General features: G+C 45.3%; 1 protein-coding gene across 1 annotated transcript in view; it reads right to left on the minus strand.

Annotated features, from left to right (window-relative positions):
• The window catches only part of LOC308132202 (ras-specific guanine nucleotide-releasing factor 1-like), a gene marked incomplete at both ends in the record, with an annotated part of 28697 nt that overhangs the window by 1886 nt on the left and 11642 nt on the right, over nt 1–15169 (minus strand). The window contains 15 exons of the mRNA XM_080499201.1: nt 59–138; nt 1238–1435; nt 1784–1868; nt 1974–2080; nt 2198–2258; nt 3487–3599; nt 3711–3817; nt 4630–4800; nt 7515–7631; nt 7954–8327; nt 11015–11263; nt 12911–12993; nt 13201–13343; nt 14114–14177; nt 14286–14446. Coding sequence (XP_080355327.1) covers nt 59–138; nt 1238–1435; nt 1784–1868; nt 1974–2080; nt 2198–2258; nt 3487–3599; nt 3711–3817; nt 4630–4800; nt 7515–7631; nt 7954–8327; nt 11015–11263; nt 12911–12993; nt 13201–13343; nt 14114–14177; nt 14286–14446 — 2113 coding nt within the window. The remainder of the gene's footprint in view (nt 1–58; nt 139–1237; nt 1436–1783; nt 1869–1973; nt 2081–2197; nt 2259–3486; nt 3600–3710; nt 3818–4629; nt 4801–7514; nt 7632–7953; nt 8328–11014; nt 11264–12910; nt 12994–13200; nt 13344–14113; nt 14178–14285; nt 14447–15169) is intronic.

Raw genomic sequence — 15169 nt, forward strand, 5'->3', positions numbered from 1 at the left:
AGAAAGCAACATGGAGGAGGAGGAAACACAAGGCCTCGTTCAGCCTGCGGACACTCACTTCTTCAGCGCCTCTCTCAGGTTTTTGAAGCGGCCCTCTGACGACACCAGCTTCTGTAACTTGTCGATCACAGTCTTTGTCTGGAAAATGGATCGGGGAGACACTGGTCATCAGCACATTGAAATAAAATCTGCAGACATTGTTTAACTGTGCTGAATGGTGGCCAGTGACGGGAGGTTGTAACCAGACGAGCCCGGCAGGACATCAACCAAATCACACGGCACATAATCTGACACCGGAACTGTAATCCTAATATTAATAAGGTGGGATTATTTTGTAAAGGAATATTGGCCATATTAGAGCGCAAGACGTAACATACACCCGAATTGTTATAACAAAAAATAAAATGTAATAACTAGTCAAGAATATTAAAAGACTCTGAGCCCAAAACTTAAAAACATTTTAATATTACATTATGGGGCAGGAAAAATATTTTTTCCCTCATTGTGTAATAATTTTTCGGGATTATTCCACTATTTTTTTTACATTTTGTCCTAAACTTGAACTGCTTCAATTTAAATATCACTGAAATAATGAAAACATTTTGGACTATTAGTTATTTGTATGTATATTTGTATACAGTTTATGGTATTTATGTAAGATTGCTGTTGCACAGGTCACTTATGGTCGTCTGTTCACTATAATCCATAATCTATTTGTCCACTCATCAGTGCAAAATAAAGTATTAAACATATTAAGGTCATATTTAAAGTTTTGTTCAGTCTTTACATTATCAACCAGTTATATTATCTTACTTTATATTTTATAACAATTTGGGTCGTTGTTACAAATCGGGCTCTAACTGGCCTTTGTCACAATCTCGTTAGAAAACACAAACATTGTTGAATGGAATCTAATATTTATTCACATTTTCTTATTGCCATTAAACAGAACACATGATTACAATAATCGTGCTCTTTGAGAGGATGTTGTCTTTCAACATGTCCGACATTTCTATTCAATAAAAAATGGTAGAACGAGGGCCAAGGTTGGAAAGTGTGTGAAACAAGACATTTCATTTCAAACACTAGTTATAAGCAAGAAGGTCCAGGTTAGTTTAGCTCGGTGTAATCAAAGCAAACAGCTTCGCATTCATATAGGATTTTCCAAAGTTCACAAATCAGCAACTCCAGTCTTGTTCCTGACAGCAGCCGATGGAGAGCAGATCAGCAATCGTACCTGCTTCGAGACTTTGAGCCAGGTCTTCTTGAGGCGGAAGATGGAGCTCCGGTTGAGAGAGGACGTGATCTCCAGCACCGCGTTGTAGTTGTGGAGGCAGCGGCAGATGTCGGCCACCGCCACCCACTTCTCCACCACCGCCGCCCGCGTGGTGACATCATCCCAGTGCAGGATCTCCGTGGCGATTCTGTTGCTCACCTGACGGAGGAGAGACACGCCGTGAGTCTGTCTATCTATCTATCTATCTATCTATCTATCTATCTATCTGTCTGTCTGTCTGTCTGTCTGTCTGTCTGTCTGTCTGTCTGTCTGTCTGTCTGTCTGTCTGTCTGTCTGTCTGTTATCAATCTATCTATCTATCTGTCTGTCTGTCTGTTATCAATCTGTCTGTCTGTCTGTCTGTCTGTCTATCTATCTATCTATCTATCTATCTATCTATCCATCCATCCATCCATCCATCCATCCATCCATCCATCCATCCATCTATCTATCTATCTATCTATCTATCTATCTATCTATCTATCTATCTATCTATCCATCACTTACATCGTTGAAGTGCTTGGTGGTCTTCATTATATACGGCGTTCTCTCATTCTTGTCGTTCTTCATCCAGCCTTGACCAAAGAACTCCCTGTACAGGAAACACAAACATTTCATAGTCAACAACACATCAACATGCACTCTGTGCGTGTGCGTGTGTGTGTGTGTGTGTGTGTGTGTGTGTGCAGGCACCCACTCGTAGGGGATGACCTTGAAGACCAGGTGGTCCAGCAGGGTGAGCTGCTCGGCGATCTCCAGGGCAGAGTGGCTCTCGAAGGGCTCGGTCTTGCTGTCCTCCATGGCCTGAACCGGGCGGACAAACAAACCTGTTCACTCTCGAGGCAAAAACGTCCACGACGGGAATGACGGCTCTCAGTTTTCATCCTGAAACGTCTAAATGTCTCTCTCCCTCTCTCTCACCGCCTGTATGATCTCCTCCAGGGTGACCTGGTTGTCCCCGGGGTCCTCCTGGGTCAGAGTCCTGCATTCAAGAAAGACGTGTGTCATTAACAGTTCAGCCGTCATCACTCTCAACCTGACAAGACTTAAAGTCCTAGTGAAATGAAAATTCGACCTCCAAAACACGCTGACTGTCGCTTCTAGGGACATTTTTATGCCAACTGGCTGAAGGGTAAAATGTTAAAACACGGCAATCTGCGAGAAAGTAGCCGATAAACAGCGGTATTTCCTCTGCTGGGCGGAGCTTCTGACAATAATAGAGTGATGTCACTGGTTGTGCACACGCCCAAGTTGTGTTTAAATTATGGAGGATCAGAGTTTTGACCACGAAGAGGCTGAATTTAACCATATTTCATCATCATCCTCATTTCAAATCCAGTGATTGATGAAGAAGACCCAGAAGGGTCGTTCTGCCATCGGTGACCCCGTCTGGAACATGTTTGAGGAAGAAGACGCTTCGTCCTCCATTCGTCCTCGTCTCCTCGCCTCAGCAGCCGCCAGTTTTCACCTTTGAGGCTTTGAGGCTCCTGACTTTTGGCAGAATGACCGACTTCCTGGATCATGTTGAAGCACTTTTCCGACTCCGCGGAATCACCGAAGAAGAGTCCAGGTATTACTTGATCGTCCACGAGTCGCCCGAGCTAGCGGCTCCCGCTAGTCGCTAGCTGTGCGAGCTAGCGGCTCCCGCCGCCCGTGCTCCTTTTCTCCTCTCTCGGTCTCTTCCAGGCTCAATCTTTCGTCAAGGCTCATAAAACGCAGACTATAACTTCCAAACACTGTTAAAACCTGGATATTTAAGAGGGAAACAAGCCGATATAAACACAACAGATGGAGATCTGCACAACTCTTGACGTCACGCCTACGAAGAAGGATTCCCCCGACTTCCTCGGCTGGAGATTCAAAATTCAAATAACTTTGTTATGCGACAACAGTGGTGGGGCAGAGTCGGAGGAACCTTAGAAGTAGAACCCCAACTATCGTTTTTTGCAAAGTAGTGTTTTACATTTCACCAGGACTTTAAACACGCTGCTGTTTTCATCTCAACAGCATCAATCGCTTGGTAATTTTCACCATTAACTGTGTGACAGGTTTGTGATTCGACACAATTTGCAGGATTGTTGAAAAAGAACGTTTTGTGTGACACTTCCTGTTTCTGACATCAGGAAAACTCCTCCAACAGGTACTTCTTTTCATACATTTGTCACAAACAGGTGTGTCGTATTTGCCAACGCGTTAAAGGGGAGACGGACCTGATGATGTTGGCGGCCGCCTTTCTCTCCTGCGTCAGGAGCTCCGGGTCGTGCATCACCTCTTCCAGGAACCCGATCACCCGCGTCTTCAGCTCTGTGTTCAGCTCAAAGTCCTGGGGAACCCCGGCGGGAGCAACAACAACAACAACAACGTCGTCACGGCGGCGCCATGTTTATTTCTTCAGGAGGAGCAGAAAGAACAGGAGAAGGAACCGGAGACGAACCTGGGCGTGCTTGGAGACCCAGTGGCGCAGCACGTTCAGGACCCGGTTGGTGGCGGCTCTTCTAATGACAAACTCTTTATCTCCATTCCTCTGGTCTGTGGGAAAACCTGGAAACAGGAGTCACAAGGAAACAACAGTGCACCACTTTAAATCAGGAATCCAGCAGACGGTTCTGAAACAAAGTTGATAATAGCAAACTATTGAACAGGGCAGTGATATGTGAACTGTTTGGCGCCCTCTGGTGGTCATTAGGCACCAAAGCACTTTTTCTTGAGCTCAGTCTCAGTCGAAAAGTCTCTTTCTTCATACTTGTGGCTGTGAAATACAAGAAAGGCTAAATGCTACTTGATATTGTATTTGTGACGAGGCGAATGTTAACGTTTTCTTCCCGAACATTTAGTTCAGAGGGCATGAGGGGACTCACAATTAAACAAACCAGAAGTGTACGACTCGTTACACACACACACACACACACACACACACACACACACACACACACACACACACACACACACACACACACACACACACACACACACACACACACACACACACACACACACACACACACACACACACACACACACACACACACACACACACACACACACACACCCCTTTAAATTCCAACCTTAAAATTTCCCTTTGTTTTTGTGGAATAAGGCACAACTACATAATGAACAAGTCTACATTTCATTTAAAGTATCTTTATCAAACCTGAATAAGCACACGTATAAATATTAGAGCAACTTCAGCAACGTGCAAAATATGGTAAAAATACACCAAAACATTTGCAGCTTCCTGCAGCCGTCTGGCATGCGTTCCATGTTATCATAAACTTTACAAATCACTCCGGCCACACGCTTTTGGCCTTTTGGATGAATCGTTCCGACTCACACAGCGACCTTACATGACTGACCTGTGCTGGCGAGGGACATGCGGCGATACTTCTCCTTGGTTGGCGTCCCTTCATTGGCGCCGGCAGTGGCGATAGCGAAGGCCGAGGCTGCAGAGAGGGCACTGCGGTTGTTGTCCAGCTCCCGGCAGGAGGACACCACCATGCCATTGTTGAAGGAGAACAGAGAAAACTCTGCGGGGCGGGAGCACAAGATGAAGAGATTTAGAGTCAGCGCCGCAACATTTGAATGCAGCGGAAAGGTGAAAAGAGAATATCTGTGAACTGAGCAGGAACGATTCCCACTGCTCACAGCGTAGAGCTGAAAGGGAAACCGGTTAGTTGATCACAAGTGGTTTGATCCCGTCTGCTGGGGGCCGCATGTGCACCATCGCGTATAACCCTCTAAGTCAGGGGTGTCAAACATGCGGCCCGGGGGCCAGAACCGGCCCGCCAGACGATCTAATCCAGCCGCCATGTCATTTTTGAAGTGTGAAGTATAAAAATGAAAACTGACAGAGGCTGATCTAAAAACACTAGATTGGCCAAAATGACATTGAAAACCGCCCTGGGTCAGAATTTGACCCTCAACATTAATGCATCTGTGGAGGTCACGCAACACAACCCCTTTCACAATAAAACAACGAGTCCAATTTATGTGAAGTGATACTTTAGACACGTAAACACACATTTTCCAGATGATGACAAATTGTTTTAATCCTGAATAAGATATCCAGATACAGGTGACTGAGGGTTGTTTTTTTTGTTGCAAATATAATAATATCTGATTTCCTTTAATATGTATATTTCAGAATAGACTGGCAATTTCTTGCCGTTACAAAAGGATCAAAAGAAGGAAAGACTTTGCATTTGTCCATATTTGCAGTTTAATATGTGATGTTTGACTTGTTGGCCCTCCAGAGGTCAGATTAGATTGATGTGGCCCCTCGACTGAAATGAGTTTCACACCCCTGCTCTAAGTTGTTGACGACCATCGGAGGGCAACAGAGAGCCGGCGCCGAGGCCGCACAGTGTGTCCCGCCGCCCGTGGCAGTGACGGCGTTCTCTCCGCCGTGTCTGCCTCCCTCCTCCTTCCTCCTCGCCTTCCTCCGTGCAGCCGGGGGCGGCAGAGACGAACACGCACATCGTTGCTAAGGTACAAGGTTTCCTTCCACCTACTCACACGAGGCACTGGCTTCCCTTGTAACCAGCGTCGTGGGAAGAGAACACACTGGGGATGAATTGTGCTCGACTACCTACGGGGTGGATGCTCCCTCGCCGCAGCGCGGGGAGGGCCTGTGGGTGGTTTGTATCCAGACCTTATATGGGCTATCGCTTACGCCTGTCAGTTTCCAAAATGGAAAAAAAAGAAAAGTTTTCTATAAGTCTTCTGTTGCTATTTATTTCCCTCTATGAATTGCTATTTTCATCTTAACCCTTGAAACGCCTCACATACACAATCTGACTGCACGGTTTCTAAATCCTGAGGAGATTTACTCCAAAAACAATGTTTTGAAGACATTTTTCCCCCACACAGACATCACCAGTCTGTTTGACATCAAGGAATCTGTACAGTGAAACAATCTGAATGTTCATAAGTTGGACGTGTGGGTTAGTGACATATCTGTACACTATAAAAGAAGTGACTTCTGTCTCAACGTAGACAAAACACCCAAACTCCCAACAGCTTGACGATAAAAAGATAGAACTAAAGATATCGATGTCTAACTTTTAAGTTTTGAGAGAAGAAACCTGTGTCTGGAGAAAAGCCCCACATGGAGAACTCCATATGATGCTGGATATTCAAACACTTTGTCTTCACTCATTTGCTCTTTTCAGTCTGGTCATTTGTTCATTCCTGTTGTTCCAATATGTTGTTGTGATTGTTGTTTGCGGCATTTTTATTGCATTTTTTTTTTTTTATCTTGCCAAAAGTTTGCCTTCATGTGATGTTGTTGGAATCCTATTTTATTCTCTTGGTCCACTCGAGTTTTTATCTCATATTGTGTTACTCTGTCTTAACTCACTTGCTTGGGGAGCCTTCATATGAGGCATTTGCTTCTTTCTCTATGTATGTTCGTTGGTTTTCTGAAGGAACAAAGGTTTCCGTCCAAAAACATACGTTAGCAGCTTGGCGTTGCCTCCTGTAGGTGTGAATAAGCGCGGCGGTCTGTCGCTCTGCGTTTGCTCAGTGACGGACGAGCGAGCCGTCCTGGTGTTTCCTGCCTTCGCTGTCCGGGAGCAGCTAAAGTACCAATCTACATGAATAGACGTGGATAGATGGATGTTGTTGCTGCTGTTTTTTTTTTTTTGGATGCTTTCAAAGTGTTCAAAATCGGTTCATTTCACCGGACGGTGATACGAGCAGGCCTCCAAACACCTAGAGTCACCAGATATCACGCTGAAGTGTTGATCTGAGCGTCAAGCTGGTGTCACGTCTGCGAGAGACGATCTCACTGGACTGTTGCTCTTTTTCTAATCGCTCGCTTTTTTTGTGTTCCATTTGTCCGTCTATTTAACTGCTCGCTTAATATTACTTGTATTTTGACAACTAAAGCCAAAGTAATCTGCCAATTGGAATAATTTATTGTGCCTGTTGATTTTTGTTATTGACATAATAAATTATCATTGATTTTACTTTGTCACATTTTCATTCGCCCAAATCTTCCACGGGCAAGTACAGTGTGTCAGCCACACACACCACTAAGCTCCTGTAATGTGCCAGCTCACAGTCCTGCCAAGTCGTTTGCCTTTAAAAACAGGCCAAAAAAAGACCAGCGTGTAAGATTCACACAGATCAGATAGAAGAAACGCAAGTGCGATGATCAGAACTATGTTTGCGTGGAATCACCAAAACTGGGATGAAGTGTTTTTTGTCTCATGACAACGACAAGGGAAGGAAAGTGTACCAGAGTTTTTTGACTTGACGTTCTTCGGTGTTGACGGCGACTTAGGGGGAGACATTTCTGCCTCTGCGTCGTCACTCTGACTCGGGTCTTCATCGCACTCCTCTTTTACTGACAGGTCTGCACAGAAAAGACCGAGAAAAGACACGGCTGCATGAGTATTGTGATTCAATGGCGTGGATTATCAAATCTAGTGGGGAAAAGAACTGCGAGCTGTATGCTGACAATAGTGGCGATGTATACATTTGTTTTTTACAAAAATCCAGACACTGCCATGATGATAGTTGTGTCTTCATGTGTTAGAAACTGTGGTTGCACAAAACCTCAGATCTCTCCTCGCTTCCCCTGACAACCATCAGTGACACGTTACAAGGTGCCACAGCAGACAGTGGCTGCAGCAGGTTCCTCTCACCTGAGGAGGAAAATGAACAGTCGTTCTGACCTTGCTTGTTGACGCCAGACTCCTCGGCTTTGCCCTCGGCTTTAGCGTCTCCCTCGTCGGGGATCTTGCTGGCCATGGTGCTGGACACGTACAGCTTGTTGATGTCCAGCGTGGTCTTACTGAAGGGGGACATGGTCGAGTGCATGCTTGCATAGCCGTTGGGCGAACAGCTGAGCGCGGCCAGGTCCAGGGCTTTCCCTCCCGTGATGATGGGGATGTTGAGGGACAGTTTGCGGCGGCGGTTGGGAGAGGAGGACTTGGTGATGGAGAGGGGAGGGGGGGAGGAGAACTTGCGGCTGGCACGTGGCGACGTGGGCGGCTCGCCGTAGAAGAGTTTGTTGTTCTGGCTGCTGGCAAAGAAAAGCTCCAAAGAGCTGCAAGAGAGGAGAGGAGGAAAAATCAGACTACGAGGCGGAGAATGCACCTTGATGGAACTTTTATATTTTTTTTGGGGGGGGGGGGGTCATTAAAAAGTGTGGTAAGAGTAGAAATTGTGTTAATGGAGGGGTGCGGGGTGGGCTTGGAGTCTGTAAGCAGATGCAGAGAGGGAACACATTAACCACAGGGCTGTTTGGGAGCTCCTGCCTCTTTTATTTAAGCGACATTGTTTAAGACAGCATCCTCCTTGCACTGAGAGCCACCCCCTCTGAAGGCCTATAAATAGCATGTCAAGTGACAGTGTGGGAGGTACGGGTGCTGCCAACAGCAACCAGCCCAGGGGAGGCCCACCGAGATATGGAGAGAGAGAGAAACAGAGGGAGAAGGGGAGCCAGATGGAGATGGAGAGGGCAAAGTGGGAGAAGCAGACAGAGGTGCAGTGCAAAAAAAAAAAAGAGAAAAGAAAAAAAAAAAGCAGAGGCGAAAACAGTGATACAGAGAGGGAGGAGGCGAGAGAAGAGCAACATAGTGGGTATGGATTCCACCACAGCGAAGGCTGTTGGCTCCGAGTGGGCGAATGGGAAGCCTCCAGCCCTGTGTGGCGTTACATGCAGCCATGTTGTGTCTCCTCGGCTAAATTCACAAAGCTGGGAAGTGAGGAGACGAAGGGAGGCTTGGATGGATGGATGAAAGGAGAGGAGAGGCGAAAACAAGAGAACGAAAAACAAAGTGGAGTCAAGTTAAGAAGGAAAGAGGAAAGACCAATGGAGATGTGGGAGAGGGGGAAGGAGGGGAGAGGAGGGGAGAGGGGGAAAGGAGGAGAAGAGGAGAGGAGAGGAGAGGAGAGGAGAGGAGAGGAGAGGAGAGGAGAGGAGAGGAGGGGAGAGGAGTGCAGGGTCTGGTGCAAAACACCATTATCAATATTTAATACCGTAGAGCCGCTGCAGATGTTGGGAGAAAGGAAGAGAGTGCAAGAAGAGAGGAGAGGAGAGGAGAAGAGAGGAGAGGAGAGGAGAGGAGAAGAGAGGAGAGGGGAGGGGAGGAGAGGAGAGGAGAGGAGAGGAGAGGAGAGGAGAGGAGAGGAGAGGAGAGGAGAGGAGAGGAGAGGAGAGGAGAGGGTGGGGTCCTGCAGCAGAGTAAAGGGTTGCCATGGTGACAGCGCAGCGGAGAGAGGGATGGTCAGAGTTGTGGAAAGAAAAATAAAAACCAGAGAACAGAGAAGGGTAGAAGAGAGGAACGAGGAAGAGGAGGCGGGCTTCAGAGCGAGGTGGGCGGACGCCGGACCCGACCGAAGGCGACGGCGGAGGGACGGCGTGCTGGCGTGACCTCTGGCCGCCGTCCCTCCTCACCTGGACGTCAGAGCATGAGGGAGCGCTAACACGCCGGACACGTGAGAGCAAAGACTAATTCTGACAGTCCCACCTCTTCACTGCACCAGTGCTGCTGCTGCTGCTGCTGCTGCTGCATCCTCGGGAGAAAACTTGTGGGAATCTCAAACTTTTGTTCCCACTCTAATTGTCATAAACTGCAGGGATCGACTCTGCAGTGAGCGACTTGCAGGAGTTTGATGCAACGGACTGTCTTTGCTCCGCGGTTCGATGCAGTCCACCTCTGAACACGCAGAGAATCACCGGGAAAATCCACACTTAAGAAACCCTCATGTGGGAGGAGCTTTGATAAAGTTGCCATTGGAGGGAACAGGAGCTGTGATGAGGAGAGTTCCTGATCTCAATACTGACTCTCATCCAGTAGAGATGTGCTTTCTGGTAAAACAGAGATTTTGTTACGGCTGTTTATAGTTCTTGGATACAAGCGAGTGTGTTTGACACATGAGATGAGCTCATCTGTTTGAGGTTAAGGGGAAAAAAACTGCATACAAGTTTGCATGAAGCAGCCCGATTTCTATATTCTAGTTCATGTGTGTCAAATACATCAAACCAGATCAACAGAGGATCCAATGTGTGTAAAAGCAATAAAAGCTACTTCATCATTAGCAAAGTAACTGTAGCATCCCAGGGGAAGCATCGGCAGGTTTAAGGCTGCAAAATCCAAAGTTTTGGACATTTCACTGTGTTTTCCAACAGTTAGCATTAGCCGTAAATCTGTCTTAATGCTGAGACTGCGCAACTTGTTCAAGAGCTCTTGAAAATGTACTAAACCTCGTTGCACTCAAACAAAGAGGAAGTGAATTTAGAAACTAGTGAGGAAGTCCTCAGACTGATTCACACATTGCTGAATACTCAGTTGTTGTTTCAACACTGTAATAATACAAATATGTGCACATGAAGGCATCCCAAAATAAGAATGCTCAAGTTATTCCTTCAAGTAACTAGTAACTCCACTACTTTCTGATAGTTAACTAGTAGATGTGTTCAAGTACCCACCAACACTGATAATTGTGTACTTTTTATCATACAGGTTAAACAGATTTTATGACTTATATCGACAAAGAAACATAATTATTTAAAGATGACTGTTTTAGTATCATTCTTTCTTTGTAAAAACTGCATTTATCAACCGTCGGCTCACCACCAATTCAACAATCTATCATTTTAAGCACATATAAAATATGTTTCAATTAAAATAACAAAAGCTCCTGTGTTATTCTGCAATTACGTCTATTCATCATTCGAAGGAAAAGGAGCTGAAGGAGTTCCAGGTGAGACGTCTTGGGTTCACTCACCGTGCGGGGATGGCGCTGATGGGCTTCTTGTAAATGGTGATGAGCTTGTCCAGCACGACGTCGGCGCTGGTAAACACCCGGTAGGAGTGAAGGAACGTGTTGAGGAAGTCAATGGAGAGGAAGCGCAGGTCGGTCAGCCTCTCCAGCAGGCGCTCCACGCTGGCGTAGCGAATCTGCAGCACCTTGCAGGAGTTCATCATCTTGCTGAAGCGAATGTCGACGTCGTCACAGTACAAGCTGGTGTCTGACCTGCGTCAGGATTCAGGGAATGCACATTCAGTACGCTGGATTTCCCTGCAGCCTCAGTATGAGCCGTATACTGAAGCATCCAGGGCTGCTGGAGCATGCTTATGTTGTGTTCAATGTGCTGTCATGCTGACTGTGTGTGCGCTCACAGTGGGCTCAAGCTGAATTACAACTTTGGAGGTGTGGCTTCACAAGTGGATTCATATTTATACTGTTTTTCAACGATTTCACATCGGAGTCAGAGGTATGACGACATCGTATTCAAAGTGTTCTTTCCCCAAATCCAGCTTTGTCTCCTGAATGTTCTCCAGTGTACAAGGCCCAATCCCAATTCAATTTTGTACCCCTACCCCTACCCCTTAGCCCTCCGCCTCCGCCTTCCCCTCCAAAATGAGGGCAAAGGCAAAGGGGTACAAGTTTCAGCCCTTAGATTTGGGACCCCCCTCTCCCTCTGCTCACCCCTCCCCCTCTCACAGTTTTGACATCATAATACAGCGCCGTTATATCAGCAGAGCTGAACCACGGATGTTTGTTGGTTTTCCAGCAGGAGCATCGTCCTGCCGTCCCAAATTCAACGTGTTGCAGCAGCTTGGCTGCTTTGTTTCGTTTTCCGCCTTTCCCACATCAAGGTGAAGAAATAGACGGAGACATGGATGACTGCAGTTTCTGCGCTGTATTTGGACTTCAGAAATATTTCCTCATCCACCATGTGAAAGCGGAGGAGCTTCCTTGTTTGCTCGGGGGTCTCTGTTTTCAAAACACCATATTAGAAGGCTTTGGAACTCTACAGTGTAATAATAAAATGTTATAAACACGGTTTCTACCAAACAAAGACACACGGAAGCTACAGACGGCAGCGCTACTGCTGTTCTTACTAGTATAAAACCCAACAGGTTTATAGAACTTTAGAAGCGTATATATGTGAAATGTGAGTCCTTCGGCACCATGTCCTCCTACCCCTCTGTTTAAAGTGTGCATCTGTAAATGCTTTGTTTAGAGGGGTGAATAGCCCTTCCCCTCACCCCTCTGCCTCTGCATAGTAGTGAAATGGGACACCCCTCAGACTCTCATGATTGCGCATTTCAAAGGGGTAGGGGTAAGATGAAGGGCTAAGGGGGAGAATTGGGACGCAGTCTAAGTCCCTCTGCTGAGCTCTAATGAGGACAGACTGTTTCTGTGTCTGTACCTTTAAATGATATTGAGCCGTGTCTCTTTTTCGCTAGAGGTTGCGAGGAGAAACAATGGCAACCACATGTAATTTTAGAGGGCAGAGCTCATTAAAGTGTGGGGCAGGCAAAGGGAGTATCCACCACCAGAGAGGGTGTGGTTATTTTCCCGCATGATGTCATGAAGGGAAAATCTCTGATTGGCCTGTATGAGCACACATTTGCTAAAAGGAGGAAGTGAGTCACTTCTGGGGCCTCAGGCTATGGGGACACATGTTACTGTTAGAAAATCCTTAAAAAATTAATTTTGCATAACATTTGGCCTTTAAAACACGCGACTGATTTAAACTTCATCCTTCATCCTTCTATGCTCACAAGCATAGATGTGTGATTTTGTTCATGAATCTTTCAATGGTCATGTATTCATGTAATCTATTTAGTATGTATAATATATGTGCGTTGCTGCTTGGCATTCGACTCTCACTTAATCATCTGTGGTACGCTGACTTTGCTGTTTTCCTCGAAGGCGTTCATCATCAGACCATTGCAGCGGATGTTGTCGATGCACTGTGAAGCAGAGAGAAACGCTCTCAGAGAAAACAATAGTGCAGTCAGTTCATAAAGCCCTGGATGTTACTCATCAGTGCTACAGTATTTGTGTTTTCTTCCTATGGTAGTTAACTCTCACATGTTCTGCTGCAAACAGGACTTTTAAACTAGAATTTCACTGGGACTTTCTGTCTTCATACGCAGGTGTTGAGCCGGGATGAATACCTGGCTGATATCGCTTGTCCATGCCGACTTTTCCTGCCTGGACGAAGCCACCAGGATGACGGTGTAAGGCTGGCTGTCTTTGGGCTCCACCATTACTTTGAAGTCCAGGTGCTCGGTGTCCTGGCCACTGCGCTCCCCTTTGGCTGCAAGACACACCAGCAAACATGTTTGAAAGGCTTGTAATGAGGTTTTAAATATGGATAGACTCATTTTTTATGTAAATCTTTATATATTTACTGGCACTGCAATTTTTATTATTATTTTTATTATCATTATTATTAGTAGTAGTAGTATTATCATTATTATTATTATTACTATTGTTTTATTTTATTTTATTTTATTTCATTTTACTAAATTTAATTAAATGTAATTAAATGTAATTAAATTTTATTTAATTTAATTTAATAAATCAGTCTTGGTGAAAGCCTAAAAATCAACAAGTGTGAATCACTGCTGCAACAGTAATTTCTGATTGTACTTTCATTCAAACAAAAACCAGGGTTCAGCTGTGTAAAACTAGTATCAGTATCATTTTTTTTAATTTCATCATCCTTTCATGACGCCCACTTTTAGACACCCTTAATGTGGTCGTCAGTGTGGGCCTGGATGTAGAAGGTGAAAACAGGATGTCAGTATTATTTTAATAGCAGTTCTTTGTGAATGATGAAGGACTAGTTTATTTAAGCACAATCACAACTTTCCAGTTTTATCGATGAAAGATTATTTGATAAAGTGAGAAAGACTGCTGCGATACTGATAAATCACTGCAGCGCCAATGAAACATGTTGCCTGAGAATTTTCTGTCTGTGACATGATGCTAAATCATTTTGAAATTAAATCCACAGAAAGGCTAGGTTGCTTATTGTTTACAAATGAAAAGTGAATCAAATCAGCATAAAGATAGTAAGTTTACACTCGTCGTCGGTCCCCTCTGGCTCCTCCATCAGGGTGCAGTCGATCAGAGACACCACTCCATTCTGTGACGGGGTTAAAAGTCACACGGTCACACGATCAAGCCAGCACTCAGTCCTTAAGAGTTGCTGCTTCGCAGCATCACGCGGCGTCAGTCGGTGTGGAAGGATCACCTTGGTGATGTGAAGTTTTCCTCCAGATCCTCGGGTACATATGATGAGATGTTTGGAGAAGAGGAAACACTGTCTCTCACCCTCCTTCTTCAGCGACAGGGAGCCCAGTCGGCCTCTCGTGATCTTCCCCTTCTCACTCATTGGAACCTGGATCAGAGAACCTGTGGAGTCCAACACACAAACATTTGATGAAAAAAACAAACAAAAAAAAACATATTTCAAATGGTGATTTAATGACTTGTCCAAAAGCACTGAAAGCGATTAGTCAAACAAAGATTTAACAGTAAAACTCCCTCATAAATAAGTATTCATCAATAAATCAGGAGCGCCGTTTTTCTGGCCTCCCTGAACAAATAAATAACTTCAAGCAGGATTTGGGTTCAAGGGCAGGAAAAATCTATCATCAGGGGGGATGCATTATTTTCCAGGGTTTTTAAAAAAAAAGATTTCATTTTTAAATAAAAAACTCCAACTATGTATCCAACTAGTATAAACAGAGAACAGAAAATATATTTTCTACTGTGTTCTTGTCAGATGATTGTGCTTCTAATATATCTCTATTAAAGGGGTCATGTTATGCAAGATACCATTTTTATTGGTTTTCCAACAGTAATAATCATCTCCACACCTGGACTGATGCCCCAAAAGTGAAGAAAGTGTGTCCTCTCTCTCTCTCCCTGGCTTGTTCCAGGTTTTAAAAAGTGTGTCGCTCCAAGCAGCCAATCAGAAATCAAACCCTATATAGTGTCATCGGGGGTTTAGCCAATCACAATCAAGGTAGGCTCCTCCCACAATTATGCAGCTCTGCTCTGGCACATGGCACCACGAGAGGAAGTACTTCCTCCTCTTCCCATAGATGGGCATGTGTGGGCGGAGCCAGTCCA

The sequence above is a fragment of the Blennius ocellaris genome (genome assembly GCF_963422515.1).
Source record: "Blennius ocellaris genome assembly, chromosome: 1".
Classification (NCBI taxonomy): Eukaryota; Metazoa; Chordata; class Actinopteri; order Blenniiformes; family Blenniidae; genus Blennius; species Blennius ocellaris.